General features: G+C 42.1%; 1 protein-coding gene across 11 annotated transcripts in view; it reads right to left on the bottom strand.

The window, feature by feature from the left end:
- ncam1a (neural cell adhesion molecule 1a) overlaps window positions 1–17,611 on the bottom strand; it is a 224,437-nt gene extending 206,826 nt beyond the window's left edge. For all 11 annotated transcript variants that reach the window (XM_046411094.1, XM_046411097.1, XM_046411098.1 and 8 more), the window contains exon 1: window positions 17,316–17,611. In XM_046411094.1, coding sequence (XP_046267050.1) covers window positions 17,316–17,367 — 52 coding nt within the window. In that variant the 5' untranslated portion in view covers window positions 17,368–17,611. The remainder of the gene's footprint in view (window positions 1–17,315) is intronic.
- Window positions 17,612–18,636: the final 1,025 nt, after the last annotated feature.

Raw genomic sequence — 18,636 nt, 5'->3', positions numbered from 1 at the left:
TGACATGTCTGCAGAAGTTTTTGTATCTCTCACTAAATTAATCCCTCTCAAAAAGACACTTTTGTCTCATAAAATGCTAATAAATTCTTGTGGGAATTTAGTTTTTTTTTTATTATTTTCCCACACCCTCTTTCATTATAAAAAGCTCTGCTTGAGAAATGATGGATGGTCTGGAAGAAAAAGAAATGGAAAACAAATCTCTTCGCCCTGAAATAAGTCTCTAAGCAGCTCTGATTAGACGGTAGTGAAGCAAAGAGAGGCTGCAGCATGTTGTATTCAGAAAATAGTCTATTAAGATAAAGCCCTTCAGCAAATTCACAGCTGATGTGGCATAACTTCCATGTAGGTTAATGAAGTTCTAATTTAGACCTTGATGAGAATTCATACTGTATGGCCAAAAAAAGCACACGTCAGGTAGCATACTTTACTATTCAGCCCTCTTTTCTGGATACCAACCGAGACGCAGGCCACAGCATCTGAGCACTGCATCAAATCCAGCACAGAATGCTCCAAACTTAGACAAAGAAGCCCCTCCGCCCATAGCGGGTGAGAGGACAGTGATTAATGAGGCCACACCAGTGGAGAGTGGCTCCGTTATACTCCACCTCCAGTCTCGCCTCTGCTTTAGCAGAAAGGGTGTCAACAAGTAACTAATGACTGCCAAAATGTCCTCTGTTATACATTTCCTGAAAACATCACTCTCCTTATCACCATGAATGCTGCATTCACATGGATGTGGTACATGGCTGAGGGCAAACTAGAAGTTAATTATTTTCAGTACTAGATTAGCATTAAAGTGCAACTTGGCCAAATAGGTGCGATTTTTTTTTTCCTGTCCCAGTAACCACAGGCTGTGAATGCTGCATAGGCCCACACAAGGCCTATACCTAATTACTGTAGTATTTGTATTGTGAAGTATGAGACATATCTAGATGCAACACGAGACAAACCTAAACCTGACCCAAGCCGAAAGACAGACCCTTCAGTCAAGGTCAAGTAACCAACTCGACTATGTAAGCATGACAAAGAAAAACGACAACAAAAAACAAGTGAGACATAAAGTCCGTGTTTGCCTTAGAAATTGAAATTTATGGAACAACAAAGTAATAAGATTATACAGCCCTAAGTACAAATGTGTTCCTTGTTGTGTTCTCGTCCAACAAAAATTATGTGAATATATTCACCCCCTTTTTGTGTCTCCATTTCAGAATCAAGGATACAGTGATATAGCCAAACAATGCGAAAATCAACTTTATCTTTCCATGTTTGAAAATACAGACCATGTCGTGAGGCCCGTTATGCAAATCAAATGAACTGTTGACAGAACACTGACACTGTGCTTTTTATTGCATGAATGCATACTTAACAAATGAATGTCCTTCGTTTCTCAAAATTGCCACGACAACCAGCTTGGCCTTGCACTTAACAGGCATCCCATGATGCCAACCAACATTGCTTTTGTCTTTTTTAGCCCCCAGTGTGAACGCAACATTAAACTGTCATCCATTCAGACTCTCCAGTTCACTATCGTGTCCAGCGATATTTTAGCCAGCGCCTCCTTTTTCTGCAAAAACTCTCAGCAGGAATCGTCCAAAGTTTTTTCCATCCAGTGTTTTGGTCGGAGAATCCCTCAAGCCACTGATCGAACTGCAATCTCCTCGTTCAAACACAGCTGCATCAATGGGCTTTTATCACACCGCACCCCCTCTGGATACAAAGATATGCACAGCTGCTGCTCTGTTGCCCAGAAACCGAATGTCATTTCAGGAATACCCCCCATTCCACAAACAGGATAGTGTTACAGGAAGTACTGCAAACAGCCAAGGCCCCCCAAACTTGATTTTCCCCATTTCAGTCTGAGCACTCTATACTGCTCCCATGAATCCATTTCCTGAGGTTCATATCTCTAATGAGAGTTCACGTCATTGAAATTGTGAGGATAGGATGAAGAGAATTACATAATTGCACTGTTGCTAAAGGGAGGACCTTGCTGTTATTGAGTTTTTGGTATCATTTTCCCATCACTGGAGACCTAAACCTCTGTTCAATCAATATGTACCGAGTTATGAGCTCTGTAATTTAAAATCACATTATTGGATGCAGCTCATTTAGTTTGAGAGTCTTACCAAGAATCATGCTAACAGACATTTCTGTCAATTTGAAGCACAAAAGCACTCGGTAAATGCATCTACCAGTTGTTTGCTTAACAAAATGGCCTTGTTCCTTTTGTGCCCGCAGTTTGAAAAAAAAAAAAAATCCAATTTCTCTTGTATCTCATTAACATAAATTTTTAATTTTTTACATCTTTTCATACATGAAAATATATGAACATTTTAAAATTATGAAACACTGTAAGCAAAATCGGATTTTATTAAGGAAAGACAAGTCGTGCCTGGGAGATGGCACAGGGAAAAATAAAAGTTTGGTTTGGAAACTAATTGTTTTATCAGAAAACTCATTAAACATCTTTCCTTCACACTGGACCTTTTTTCAAGCCCCTGCTCAACTAGAAATCCCTTTATGCAATTTAGTTTTGTCTTCTACGGAGCAAATCAAGCTAGGGGGACAGCAGTGATGCAAAAAAAAAAAAAAACCAAAAAGCTGTTATGAAGCACGCCATTTTCCTCTTTCTTCTGCTACAGTACAAAGAGACTGCCACTCTGAGCCCTTCAAAGCAAGTGCAAGTATCATATATAAATGCAGGAGAGTTGCTGAGGTTCTCCCTTATTAACCTGATAGATATTTTATATTCTGTACAGTTTGAGGCATTTCTGCAAGAGGGAGCTGGCATTTAAGGCCCTCCAGAGGCACCGAAGCCATTGGACTAGCAGGAAGAGCCATATCCGTGAATGAACTAATTAAGCTCCTCAATGTCTTTGGCAAAATGGTGCCCTGAGATTGTGCTCTGCAAAAGCGGTAATGAGAAAGAGTGAGACAGAAGGGTGAAAACACGGGAGAGAAAAAAGCAGGGGGCTGGGGTGGCTAGACCTCATCCTCAAATGCATAAGGAGCGTGTACTGTTCAGAAAACAAAGATTAGCAAGGAGGCAGGATTTTAGGCTCTTTTCCTCTCAGTCCAAGGCAAGTGGACCCGTTAGATTTTTGAATGCAAACTATTTCCTTGTCTTTGTTTTTCTCTCCTTGCTTCGCGCAAGGCTCATTAAAGTCCATAAACAATGCGAGATGTGCTCTCTAATGAGCAAATGCTTCTGTAAAAAGGGCTCTGTCCTTGGGAAGCTGGCCATGTCAGCTTAAACTGTATCCAAATCCAGGCTCATGCATCTCAGGGCTAACAACCAGGCCATTCTCACCAGGCTCGTTTGTGTCCTCCATCTCCTCATTTTCATTGTTCCCTCATTTTCTGTACCATCCATGGAAGTTATTGTTCCCTCTCTGCACTGCTTCTTTAGGGTCACATCCAAGGAAGTGGGAGCCTACAGAGTCCCAGGAGGTGTCTATGGCACAGGGTGGCTAACTAAGTGATCTGCTTGGCCTGCCACAGAGCGCAGCGGAGCTGAATGAAACAGCACAGTTGAAACAACAGTGGGCTTTCACTGTTTCAGGCCATAACAGAGTATGCTTTCTTTGAGACAGAGAGAAAAAAAAACATTTCAGGGAAACAAACTGTGGAAAATGGGAGCATGATTTGGCATTTTGAGTTGCTCTTTCAACCTGACAGGAGGTCAGACAGTGATAAGTGATCCACCTATGGCTCATTAAAGTCAGCTATTCTGAATAATATTAGAAGCAACTGTGAGATAAATCATCATTATTCACCCGATACAAAATAATACTCGAACAATTTCAACTAATGAATCCGCAGGTAAGCTACATATGCAATATTAGTGTCTTATGCAAAGAAAAGTTGTATATTTCACTTACGAGGCCAATGACATGAGACAAATGAAAAGGTTAGAGAGTAAAGACTAAATCCCTGCTTGGAGTCTCCAGAGGTGACAAAGTTCATTAGACCCATTTTGTGAAAGTATCATAAAGTACCTGAGAGTCTCGCAATCAGGTTACAGTTGTGATAATCTCGAGGGCGCCGGTGGAGGAGAGGCTGCAGGATAATTAATGTCCAATGCGTCCTGTGTCAGACACATTGGACACTCATGAAATTTCATGGCTAAGATAATGAGATAATTTTAGCACAAAAAGAGTCTAACATGAGAAAAGTTCATCCTTCGGTGGGCACCATGCAAGTGGAAATTTTGACCCCGTGTTGGTGCTATTTAAAAAAAAGAAAAGAAAAAAAAAGATCAGAGGAAAACCCAAAGCTTCAGAAACCATTCCTTGTGGATCTCCAAAGTTTTTGAGAAACAGAAGAAGAAAATGATTTTTTGCTTCCATACAGATGAAGACTGAGGTTAGCTCTTTGTCTGGCCGAGCAGTAACTCAGCATACACAAGTATTGCACTGCTTGAAAAGACCAGTCAGATTAATAGCTACAAGCTACATGTGCTCCAAACCCATTAAAACCCCAGCAAGGCAACATCTGGGCACAGATCCACTTTTTATCTGCATTACTGAAACCGATTTTCATTTCTTTTTTCTTTTCAGAGGCAAATACATGTTATCTGAATATAAAACTGGTAAAAAAGTGAAGATGTGCATCTTGATAACCATATTCTAGTAATGTCTCACAACGGAGACAATTCCAAGTGGTGAACTTCCAAAGGAGATATTCTTCTTTTCCTGCTTTGCTGTTAATGGAGACATTTGTACGTTGTACTTAACACAAACAGCACATACACATTCTGTATATGGGATGTAGATCCCAGACTGAGTCAAGCACATGACAAAAGCAGCATGGCAATGGTTTGGTTAGGCAACAAAACCACGAGAGAAACATCACGAGACAGGAACTGGATTGGTTGTCCAGCGGATAAGCCAGATACATGGCTTACTGGCAGTTTCACTTCTTAAACAATTTCCTGCGGGATCAATAAAATTCTTATCTTATCTTAAAAGACGACGCTACTCCCTGCATTACCACCGAACTTGGCATGCTACATTAAATGAGTTTGCAGAATCATCCAATATCATAATGTACTGCTCATTTCTACATGTATGTGCGTGCGTGTCTAATCAACACTGTCCGACACTCGAACATGACATAATTTGTTTTCCTAGACAAATAATGTCCGAAAGTCAAAACTGAAAACTGCGTCTTCCTGAGATGAATGTTTTCTCATGACTGTTTTTTTATTATCATTATTAACAATGTGTGAGTCTAATAACACATTATACCGCGAACACTATGTGTTCAATATAGACTGCACTTATTCAGTGTATTGTTACTGAGGTAAAGGGCCACTGAGGCAGGCCAAGCACATTACAAGTCTTTGAGCTGAAGCCATTCGGAAGCACAGTCTCTGAGGTTTCTGTTGGCTCCTGTAAAGAGGCAGAGCCCTCGACCCCTCGTGTTGAATCGTCTGAGCTCGGCCCATCTGGCTGCCTGTGCTGCGAGCCAGTGTCAGTCATATGCAGCTTGACACGCTGCCTTTGTTCCTGCACTGTAAACATATTTTATCCCTCTGGTGTTCAGAGGGAAAACTGGTCTTCATTTGACATTTACCTCCCACTTTAGCTTATGAGAGGAACGAAGTAAAACTAATAAAACAGCCCCATTAAAAGTCTGAATGTCTCATATATACATATGAGGGCATCAAGCATTTTAAGTGAGGTTCAATCTCATAACTTGACATGATTATTTTAACCTTAGCTTTCGTCAAAGCATATGAAGGCATGAAAGCATAAAACACATTTTAAACATCCTTTGGTCCGTCTCCCTCATTTCAGCCATGAGGGGAAAGTTATATGGGTCCATACTCTGGTCATGTTCCTTGGCAGAGGGTGAAAGCAGACGCTACTGGCACGAAATTAAAACCTAAAAAGACTTCAGAGAGCTTAGTTGGGAGTTTATTGATTGGTTAAAGCTTTTCAAAAGAGCACATTACTGGCTAAAATGCAATGATACCATAAGGCAACAAGTGAAGGCTTCAGATTTGCAGTATTCCCAATTCAGACTCATACGTAAAGGATCTGCATTTCAATTTTGCACATTTACAGTAGGCCTAAGTCATGCAGCACAAACACGCAGCAAGCTGCCAAATAATATGTGGGAGAAAGTCGCAAACAACTGTGCCAAGATAGGAGTGCCAAAAAAAATAAGAGTGTTTCTTTATCACCTCTCAACATTCATATATCATCAACAGAACACATTCCGTCCCCAGCCAGGGCAAAAAGTCCTATGGTATCCATTTTCATGTGTACGCATAATTTTCTGACTGTCAGTAGAAAAAAAATAATTACAGTTACAGAACTTTGCAGTTACAGCGCTGTATTAAAGCAGCAGAGCAGTGCATTATGCAGAAAAGCCTTGCAGATAAAAATGAGACAGCTGTCAGTCAGGAGAGCAGCTATTCATTCCAGAGACATAATCAGGCCACGATATACAAGCAGAAATTTTGCTCCTTTCACAGTATTCAGTTTACCAGTGGAACGTCGGAGCTCGCTCTTATTTTTAGACATTAATGTGTGAGGAAAAGCAAGAAAAACGCGTATCACATGGGCTTATCTTTCAATGAAAATATCCATTTTTTTTCATTATGTGTGAGGCTCAATCAACTCATGCAAACGCAATTTGGTAAGAAGAGCAGTAAAGGAAAGATCTAAGAAAAGAAATTCTGAGCAATGTCCCAGATCTGCATTGAGCAGATTGGCCAGCATCTATAGAAATGTAGGAGGAACATTTTTAAATTAAATCAAGGAATAAAGGACTAAAAACACGTATCCATGTCTGACACTATTACTGCTCTCAGTGAGATTTATTATGTGAAAATGGGATTGCAGTGACAGAGCGGGAAACAATGAATCCAGAGGTTGAAGTGCCCTGCCGACCCAGTGGTTCCTCCTTGACGACACTTTGCATTGTTCCACCTCCCTCTCATCCTCCGCCCCTCCTCCTGCCCGCCGCCCTCCACCTTTGTCTGCCTCCTCCGGCTCTCAGCGAGCCACTCCTGAGGCTTTTCTTCACGAGCGGCTATTCCACAGTGCTGTTAGTGTGAAAGCCTAATAAATTACAGACCTCTTCTGATCTCATCAAATGCAGCAGCCTGACCATAAACACATAATGGAGAAGACCCTCTTCCAGGGGGTTGTGCTGGGTCAAACCGGAGTCATTGTCCTCAGATTTTCAGATGAAATTGGATGTTCTCTCTTCATTTTACAAACAAAGCATTCAAAGGAAATGTGTCAAAACCTTTTTTTATGTGTTACGTTTGTATTTTTCATGCATTTAAAGTGCCAGACTCAGTCAAAAGAGAAAAAATGTCAGTGAGTACCCAATTAAACTGCAGTGAGGGGGTGGGGTCAGTACCACAGTAATATTCTATTTTTGTGTTTCTCCATATTGGCTTTTAGTGTAAACGCCACATTGCACAACTTAACATTATTACTCTTAACTCTTATGTTTTAACATAATGCATTTAGTAGACTCATCTGGATCACCCCAGTTATTTCTGCAATACTGACTGAAATGTGGACTGTTCTGCCGGAGCTTTCTGAGTGGGACCACAGTAACAGAGACGTCCCACAGCAGCTGAGGATGCTGCCAAACAACAGCAAACATTCAAGCCGTTGTTTACCTCGGCATCCCCACGAGATCACCTGAGAGAATCACATGAGGTGGTTGCATTGTTCCCACTCGCAACACACTTTTAATAATATCCCGTAGTGCGTAATGAGCCGTTATTTTCAAATCTTATACTGAGTGCATGTTTGAGATCTGAGAAATCTGTGAAGTTTCTTGTTATGTGTGTGATGCAACCCAATTTAAAAAATCAGTTAGAATTTCATAACTCCTGTGGCCTGAGCCAGGCTTTATCCTCCCCATGAGTGCATCTTGACTGTGTTCGCCTCCAAATATTTTTCTTACACTTTATTTATGGACAAAAGGATTGCCAGCCACTGAGCATGCAGCATATTAATCTGCACACACAAATGATTAAATTAATAATGAATCTGTAGCAACAGCCTCGGTGTAGTAATCCTTTCATTTGGTTTACAAATCCATTGGTACAGATCTCTAAATCAATATGTTCTTTTTTCTGCCGTAGGACGCTGAGGAGGCTCCGTACAATACGCTCAGTTATTAGGAAACGGTTCATAATGTTTATTATGTTTTAACTTCAGAGTCTTGAATCATAAGTGATCTCATGCAGCACTGGTCCCAATTTGTGCACTGAATGGAGAAAATTGATTGATTTTATTCCCTCAGATTGGACATCATCTGAAAATGTTCAGCGTACAATGCCTGAGTTTCAGTATCAAAATCCAATCAATACTTTGTTGTTGCCTTGGTTTAGAGAATATAATGTTTAATCCACCCCCCCACACACACACACTCTTCCACACGACTCAGTGCACAAATATTTAATGAAGAACTACACACACACTAAGATTCTTAAAAGCAAACAAAACTAAACTAAAAATTCTCAATTTGCTGAAGAAACCATTCAGATTTCCTCAGTCTGAGAGTTTGAGATTTGATGTCCTGCAGGTGCTTGATGTTCACTTTGTTCCTGTTATGACAACAGCCACTCCCTCTCAGCGACTAGATAAGGTTACCCTGCAACCACCTGCTACCAACCCAACACAAAAACACCATTTATTTTGATCAGTCTGACCTCATCCCTGTTCACATGTCATTTCCATATGGGCAGCAGCAGCAGACCTCTGCTTTTATGTGGCTCCTCTATTAGATTGTGGGCAGGATTTTACCAGTTAATTAGATGATATCTGACACCAGTTTGATCAAGTGGTCTACAGAGTCTGTGCTGCATCCGCTGTCAAATCAACAGCTCCTACATGTGCTCTGCTTTCTCGTTTCCATAGCATCACCTCACGGCACACCTCACAGGAATATGCACATCCACAGTTCAGTGCAACAAGAAACAAGTGCATCATCTGTTTTAAGTCAGTTAACTGTTTTCTTTTCCATTTCCATTTAAGAATAGTTACCCATCCTAACAGGAAACACAAAACAAATATTTTATTGTACCACAAAATGAAAAATGTAATAAAACTATTCACCATGTTTTTTCCTCCCAGCTGAATTCACTAGCTTGTCTCAAGTTTGCGGTCTGCGCGCACACACACACACACACACACACACACACACACACACACACACACACACACACACAGACAGACATTTGAATGCGCAGCAAGGCTGCCTAGAAAGAACTCTAAGCCTTGAATGAGAATTCGAAACTCAGCTTCCACATCATTCATAGTGGTCACATTTCTATTAAGATAAGAAAAAAACCTACAGACACAATATGAAATATCAGAGAATATGCAGTTTGGAGGAACAGTTTGAGTTTTTTCTGCCACAGGAGCTTGTGAACAGTATGCAGTGAAGTAAGTAAGTCATTCTGGACATGGGCTGGCACGGTCTGAATACACCACGGAAACACAAGGATGCTCGCCTCAAGAATGTGCTCACTGACGATTGTGCCAATTTCAAGAGTAAACAAGTCCACAGAACACTGCACATGCTGCACGCCATGCCTTGTTCCCGTCTCCCAGAAGATGCCCTTGTTTTCTGGTCTTTTTTTTTTCTTCTTTTGCTCTTCACACAAAGGCTGAGGTGGAGTGGCACCTGAGGAAGCCAGCCAATCACTAAGGCCCTGGGATGAGTTAACTGCCATTGCTTGGCATTACATCATGATGGTGAGTCACTCCTTGGGATTAAGAGACAGTAAAACACATGCCCAGAAATACTACAGCCTCGCCGCGCCCTGAGAGCTCAGCCGAGGTGAGGTGACACCATAGATTTCTGAGTGTGAGAAGCGCACAGGAAGCCTCTTCTGTCTCTGTGCTCATAATGTGCACCATAAAAATGTTGTTTGTCACTGCAGCAAGAATAACCCTCAAGTTGGTCCTAAGGTGCAGCAGTTAAACTGTGTCAGACAACAAAACTCAGGTAAACTTTGCAAGCTTCTAGCAAGTGAGACTGAAAGGATGTTTAAGTGCCAATCACGATGTGAATGTGCTAACATATTTCCTAATCCATATTTCCTATAAGAATCCAAAAATAAATACATAAATTTTGCTGAGGACAAGTCTACATCTAAGAAACAAAATTAAATTAAAAAAATACCTCCGTCTTAAAGCCAGTCTACATGTTGACTAAGAGCAGCAAAAAGTCTGAAAACTTGTAATTTGATTCAATTAACCCAAACGTGAATCTGACTACCTGAAAGACACTCAATTAACTACTGTCAACCCTGTCTTGGCATATCCATGGTGATTAGAATAACTTTTGAAAGAGTTAACTAAACTACTATCTGTTAGGGTGTCTTATAGAACTCAGACCAAATGCTAACATTTTGAAAATTTGCAGGTGAAAGTAAAGAGAACAACATCCATTCATTTAGGATTCAGATACGCCAAAGCACATAAAACACATATGCCTCCTGCTTTCTGCTGCAGCCTTCATGGCCTTCATGTAGCTTCATACATGCAATCTACTCAGGCCGATATAAGTCTCATGCACCGCTTGTGTGCTGAATTTAAATGGTGTGCACTTAACATGGGCCAGCACCTTGTCAGCTGGGTTTCGGAGTGCACTCACTAATTCATCGCTTCTGTTTATCCTACAGTCATCTAAAGCAAGCAGAACAAAAACATCACGTAGCTCGGGGATCATCTGGACAGCCAATCACAGGCTCAAACAACAAGGGTGGCCATTGTGGCCTCCCTTGTAACCTCTGGACATTAAAGGGACTTTTGTGAAAAACAGACAGGATAGTGAAGAAACTGGCATCATGCAACAGGCCAAGATAACAAGATTATCAAACAAAACCAAAACACATTCAGCGATAAAAGAAGAAAATGCTTCAAAAACTGAGCCACAATCACAGCGAATTGTGTGGGAAAAACATCACTGCATGCATTTTAAATGAGCGACAATTATCCCTGTAGACACCAGGTGTACCAGAAAATGAGCTGCCTCTCCAGGTGGTTTAAAAATCAGGATTTTGGAGCATAAAATCCTCCCCGAATTGAGAACAAATACAGCAGGTGTGATATCAGCGAGGCAGCTGAAATCCTAGAACAGAGTGACTGTGACTGTCTTACACTTTTACTTCAATGAGTCCCAAAGCTGCAGCACCAGTGAAGTTGCAAAAAAAAAAAAACAACTAAAAACTAAATCTACCGAACTTGGCAGGCTCCAATCCAGTACTAGGAGCATCATGGAAGACCTGGGCTGATGTAACTAACACACACACCACAAATGGATAATAAAGTCCAATTAAAGTCACGTATTCAGTCTGCAGGTAATTGGTGGTAACTGAAATTACGTTTTCAATGCAGTCCTGAACAATAAGCACATCTGAAGCCAGTGCACTGAGGGATATTACCACGAGTCACAAAGAAATCTTATCTTACGCTGTTTTCAATGAGCTGCACAGCTTAAGAAGAGATACGGACATAAACAGCAGGGTGGCCGGCGGACACACAAGGTTTCCGTTTGTATTACTACACTGGGCACGTGCCCAGGCGGAAGTGCTGGAGCATTGTGGACATGCTTCGTCATAGGCCCAAACGGTTGATGAAAGGGATATTTCTGCCTGGTAATGCCACAGGAAAATGGCCTGGCACCTGCAGCACCCACCAGACTTGCTATACAGATAGAAGTAGAGCAGGTACAGTAGCCAAGATGTGCCAGATCAGGAGGTAAATTAGATTATAATTGCTGAGGAAACGCGGGGAAGCAGGACGGGACAGATGTCCCCTAAGATCTTTCTGTGCTGATGCTCTGATCATGTGTGATCCCTGATGCACATTTTTGTTTTAAGTTATTGTCTGTAAACACATTTTTGTGCAGCTGAAATGGGTGAACTGTTGAGTCAAGGAGTGTAAAAGCAGCACTTTTTTCAGTTGAGTATTAACACAAGACATCTCAGAAGTGTCTTTGACTTTCAGAGACAGAAAACCCATCTGTTCACTGGTGCCAGTCCTGAGGGAAGTAAGTTAGAGAAGTGACAGACTATAAATAAAACTGTGCCCCATGCTGACAATAAAAGGAAACCAGAACATCAATACAAACAGTATCTATTCCAAATAAAATCTGTGCTTGTTGTTCTCTGGGCAGTTCAAGGAGGACAGGGACATCATGGTGAGGTCCTGTTACACAGCAAAGTGGTCCATTGTCACCTTGGCCAATCTCACCAAAACAAAAGTCAGAAAAAACATATGCAGGGAGCTGCATGCCAGAGCCGTGCAGATCTTCAGTACCCGTTGAGGTTAGGCTAAAGGACTCACAGCAGGCTCCTGTCCATCCACTTGTACCTTCCTCATTCTCCACGTGCACAGTTGCTATTAGCCCGAAGGCACCAGCAGCTTCAAAGACTGTGTACAGTCAGAACCACTCGGAGATGGTTTACCTTGCTAGATACCTTGATCTTGGGGCACATTCACATCAAGCATGGTTTACCTGAATCCATTATGAGGTGATACCAGTTCGCTCAGCTGGGATGCCAAAGTCCTTGCTGAAGATAACTTAAGAATTATTGAGTGTAAAATCCAAATGCAACTCAACCGGACCAAGAACGGTCTGAGAAACTTTCAGTATATTTCAACTGGTTCTGTAAATTTGAAAAACAAAGACTATTAAAACACAGAGTCCATTCATCTTACATTCACTTACGCAAACCGACTGCTAGCGGTGTCACTGTTCACAAAAGATTATACATTTTTCTGTTTCAACTGATTACTCTATTACCTTCTGTTGAATGAATATGAGCATAATGCAAACCACCAAAGAATGTGTTGGTTTGCCAATTGTGCTGATATGTAAACACTGTCCATACTGTATTGAGTTTTGCAAACTAATGGTGTGCTGAGAAACAAAAAAGAAAACCCTCATTCAAAGGTTGGAGGGTTGGGGGAGGGGGCAAGCTCCACTCTGCATAACAGACCCAACTCATTTTTCCCTTTCTCCCCCCCTCACATTCAATTCTCTATTGGACGCCTTCATCTCTCACACAATGCAAATCACTCACGGTCCCCATTCATGCGCTGATTAATATGCAACGACTGCCCATCCTCATCTAACAGTCAGCAGAGAAGAAATATAACAGCCAGCCGAGTCATTTTGAACTTATCTTTTTGAGCTATCTGTACTTTTTGATTTAGTATGAAGAAGCACTGCGATGCGACACGAATTTATGGATCATTAATCAAAACCCACAGCCTCACAGTATGTTTAATTCTCATGTCTAAGACCAACACATGATGTGAAAAAGGGCACTAATGACTTCATGACTGATCTGTAGTTGTAGCTGTGTTCCTCTGTTCAGTTTTGGGGAGTTTAACAGAACACATTTATAAAATGACATCCAACTACTTTGGATTATAACAAAAATAAAACAAAATCTGGTCCTTGCTGTATCAAAATTTGGATTTGGCCACTTTTAAACCAAAAATCACTTTTGCCAGTTTACTTTTCTCTTTTTAGTGATGAAAACTTTCATTTGTTTCATTAATTCACCCTCATTTCAGTTCACTTTTACTGCCTTACTTTCTTTTTCATTTGTTGGTTTCATCTGTGCCCAATGCAGAGACGTGGAGTGTGTTTAGTTTGGCTTACAGAGAGAATACAGTTATATAGTAATTCACCATTTTAAACAATACACACAGAGTAACATGACGACAAGAAGCACAAACAGCAAATGACCATGGAAAAACAGTAACAAATGCACAGTGATGAATGAGGCTTAGCTTGGGCCTTCTGTAAACTTCAGCAGCGGCGAAATCTCACATCTGGCAAATCAACTAAACTTGCAATTATGACTGAACGAGAAGTCATTTTCTGATGCTGTATTTTGCTTTTCTAACAGTGCAGCAGCAGTCGTATGCAGTGTGAATATGATCTGAATCCAGAGGGCCCACAGCTGTAATGCGAGCAGCTCCTGTGCTGATGAGAATTTGATCAGCATAATTGGTGAAAGATTGGTACAAAATGTGTACATGTCACTGAATGCAGCATGGATCTTGTTGCCGCTACAGGGCAAAAGTTCTGACGCACCAGTCAGTCTACTTTTATTCAGAAAGCAGACTAAAAACGCCTTATAATTTTCCCTTGTTTGGCTGCTTTTTCCAGTTCACCAAAGTCAAAAATAGCCTGTATTATTTTCATAGTGGCTTTGAACTCACCACAGCAGTTAAAGTCCCATATGTTAGTCATTTAGAAATTGTGTTTTTTCACTCCCCCAAATGTTAAGTAAAACTTTTTTGTTCTTTTTTTAGCAGCTGCACCACACTTGGCCCATGAAAACAATGTTTAAGATCAAGAGGCTCATTAAAGATACTTAACAGTTCACTTCACTTTGGCCTATGATTCAACCTGCTAGTATCATCAGTTTCATAAGCCTGCAGAAATGGAATGGGCAGGTGTGCCACAGCAACTGGCATTTCAGACCAAAAGTAGTATTTGAAAGAAACTGAACTGAGGAAGGAAGTCAAATTTGAGTGATAAACTCACGAGTCTGAAAGTCTCAAATGGCCAAATGGTGCAAATGTAAGCATGACCACGGCTGACAGCAAGAGAAAACACAAGTCAAGATCAACGTCGAGCGATAGCAAATCACCAGCTCAGGTCACAACTCTAAAGGTGTAACAAAAAGTTTCAGAACTCCTGATTATCCTCCGTTACCTTACACTCGGTCAAACACGCTAAACTCAGTCCATCTGGCTGCACACGCACAAAAACGCCTGCGTCAGTGTGCACTTCTGAAATCATATTTCATTTAGTCTGGCCCTTATGCAGTCATTTCTGCAAAGTTGGTGTGGCTCTCCATCCTAATATTTGTTACTAGCCTCGAAATTAAATTATCACTGAACTGGAACAGGAAGTGGAAATCAATAAATGTAATTAAATTGCTCAGCCTTCAAACTCTGTGATACTGTCGTTATGCTTTTAATATACCCCGGGCCTATCAAATAATGTGATCAATTTCTTTGAATTTCTTCCCCTACTGCAACAAAGCAGAGCTGAGGCACAGTTGTCTAATTATCCCCCTCTTGCTTCCTTTCACTTTCCCTCCCATATGAGGTGCAGCGAGTTGCGGGGGCTTCAGAATATTTTGGCAGCCTCATGAATCATATAGAAAAAGATGAACATATCTCGTATGTTCTTGGTACCACACCGCCCTCTATATCACTGACAGAGACAAGCTGACAGTGTTGGCCGTATTAATAAAAACAAAAACAAAAAAAACAGAGGTAAGAAATACTGCTGATTGGAAAAATTCCTCAGGATCATGTCCAACTGACACAACTACCCAGCCAACAGCATCATATTTTAGCTTATTACTGATCTATTTAATAGTGTTCCACCAAAGGGTACTGACAGGTTTACTTTTCAACTTTAAAATGTCAAGCTCAGTACATGTCTTAATAATAACAAAATATAAGAGGCCTTCAGGGGCCCTGATTCCAAAAACAAACAAAAACGTGAATATGATAGGCTGCTAATCCATCCGAAATCGCTGTCAGTGAACACAGTTTGTTGGCAGAATGATTGCTTTGCACAGTTTACAAAGTTAGCAATCAGGGTTGTAAAAAATGTTACATAATATATACTAGAATGTTTGTTAATCATTCGAGCATTTTGTTAAACTCCAAAATATCGACTCTGCCTCAAAATTTCTGTATGGGCTTTTTTTTCTGACCAACATTATACTGGAGGCAAAACACGGGAAATGACTCCAAATAGAGACTGTAGACCTGTGGAATACAGAGGAAGAATTCGACCAGAGGTTACAATAATCGTCCTTGCACATTCTAAATGGGATAAAGTCTACTGAATTAGATTACTATTAAATCAAACTATTCCTCCCCTCTCCAAGGACCCCTGGAGATCCTCAAACTCCACTTGAGCACACAGTTGCAGTCTATAGAAACAGGAGGCAGATGCAGGGAGGGAAGGAGGATGTGAGAAGCAGATGAGGTGGGGGTTTGGGGCAGAAAATGGGTCCCCTCCCGCCCTATATAACCATGGGAGCTCTGGGATTGGATCCTATTGTATACATCGAATTACCATTCAGTCGACCTCAATGGATGACGAATGCCTGCTGCCCCCCCCCCAACCAACCAAATTAAAAAACTACGGTCAAGTCAGCCTGGGTCTGCGTGTCAACGTCATTTTGCGCCTAAAAACGCACTGTTCTTTTAAGTTGGTAACTTAATATAGTGCCATTCGGCAAGAGAGAAAAACAAAACGGGGTTTATGGAGGAGGACAAAGGCTGCTGAGCTTTCTGATCAGACTGATGTTAAACTCTAAAATCCCATACTGACACATCCGCGCAGAACGCTGTTGGCGTGCCAAACCCGACGACGGCCACAGTCGGAGTGGTGGACGCGTCTAATCCAGCCAGGGAAAAGAGTTTAAGCGCGCGCTCGCGACAAACAAAATAATGGAGTTTCATGGTGATAAAAATGTCCCTAAACCTGTCTTTAGCTGGGCTGAAGGGAAGCATCGTCGCGCAGAGCGAGCGACGCTCCGGTCTCTCCATCCTCGGTGCGTCACAGCTGACCCAGCACGAGTGACCGCACCGAGCCGGACTTGTGCACAAAAACACCTGCCGATCAATTCAAGCTATGTGGTATTTGAAACGTTGCTGGCAAGCAGCCTCGTAGGGGAGGCTTTAGAGGCAATGGGCTCTCTGCTCAGACGAGGGGACCACAAAAGCGTCCCTGCATCACCAGTCCTAATCTCCGCCAGCATCCGCCAACCCTACCCGCACAAACCACGAACTCCCGAGCACAAAAACGCTTCGAACAGCAGCAAGTGTGAGCGATATCCCTCGAAATGACACGAACCTAACAGTATGCTTTAACTCAGGGAGGACAGTAAGCCAACCCGACATGAGATGGCACACTCTTCTGTAATGCGCGGAGATATTTAAAAAAAATGCACCGCGGCAAGCGGCTCCTGATACGAAACTAGGAACAGAACACCTCGAAACCGGACCAAATGAGTCCCAGTTGGCATTTCACACTTTAGTCGGCTCAAACGGCCGGGAAACTCTCACTCCCCACGGAAACTTTTGGCTCAATTGTGGTGAATTTGCAGGGCACCAGCTCTAACCCTGCGCCACCGTCCGGAGTCAGGGACAGGGATGCCGCGGGCAAGACGAGAGGATGCTGCTCCAGAATCAGCACAGCTCGGCCCTCGCTTTGGCCGGTGCCTTGAAAATCATCTCCACTTGACTTAATATGAGTAATAAACAACTTCTTACCTGCACATCCAATGAATAGCAATCCCCAAATGAGGTCCCTTATTTGAAGCATGGTAAATGTGTCACAAGATATTCTCCTTGAAGAGCAGACGCACTTTAAACAAGCGGGTGTCTGTACTGATGGGGAGGGGGGGGGGCAAATATCAGCCTTCCCAGGGACAACAACTGCTACCGGACGGAATTTTGGTCCTTGTTGCTACCCGTGTTCGCGGCACAATGACTGACAAGCGGCAGCCGTAGCACGCACTCGCGCACGCACACATGCACTCAGCGGATACCAGCACGAATTACTCCGCCCGGTAGGCTGCCCCCCCCACCCTTCCTACATATATATGTATACACACACACGCGCGAGCGCGCAGAACGAGGGGGCGGGCTGAGGTGAATGCAGTAACAAAGTAGTCCGCGGAGCTGCTAATGTAGACAGCAGATGGTCACCAGAGGCTCTAATTCGGATTACCGCGTGTACAAACTAGCCCACGAACACAGCGCGAAACACTTGGTATAAACTGGGGGGTAATTAAAACTGTGATTCAGAACGACATCACAGGATCATAAATTACAAATGTTTTATCTGTGGCTGGTTACTGTCCCCAAAACAGAACTTGCTTTTCTTGTTCTAAACTAGGTTACATTGTTGTTTTACATTGTTCTTTATTTGAATCACAGAGCCTAAAGTATATGCAAAATATTTGGGTACACGTGGGGGAAAAAACAAAAAAAAACAAGCAAACATTTTTGTTAATGAGTGGATTATTTCCTTAAAAACTGTTTGATTGGATGGGATCATGCAGAGCATTGTGAGGCTGCCATCGTAGTCATCCATCTGTGCACTCGCTACGTTTCTCATGGAGTTCGGCTAAATGCGCTGCGTTTCATCCATCTGGCTAACACCACAACACCCAGCTTCTGCTCTTCCACTGGCCTGCAGAAATGCTTTGCCATGCGGTGGAGGGACTGGTTTAAATCCAAGCTGAATCTGTCCTTTTGTCCCCACTTCAGTCCACCAAATAGCACATGTTGCTTGGCTTCAGGTTCCTCTACCATCACCACGATTTTGTCTTTCAAAAACCTTGATTTTCCTCTTCTGGTCTATGGCCACTCCTGAATAAGGCCTAATTTGTGCTGGCATTGCATAAGGGGAAAGCACAAAGAAGGTGCCATCAAGCTGATTTGAGATTCACTGATCACAGGTGGGTTGCAAATGGCTTAAAAGAATTTTTAATGCTCAACACTGGAAAGGATCTTCACAACAAGTTCAAGTACAAATCCAAGAATATTTTTCTAAAAAAGGCCCCTGATTTGGTGCCACATACTCCTG

This window comes from Scatophagus argus, chromosome 14 (assembly GCF_020382885.2).
Source record: "Scatophagus argus isolate fScaArg1 chromosome 14, fScaArg1.pri, whole genome shotgun sequence".
NCBI lineage: Eukaryota > Metazoa > Chordata > Actinopteri > Scatophagidae > Scatophagus > Scatophagus argus.
Note: the sequence above shows the minus strand (reverse complement) of the source record. Positions and strands in the feature narration are given on the sequence as shown.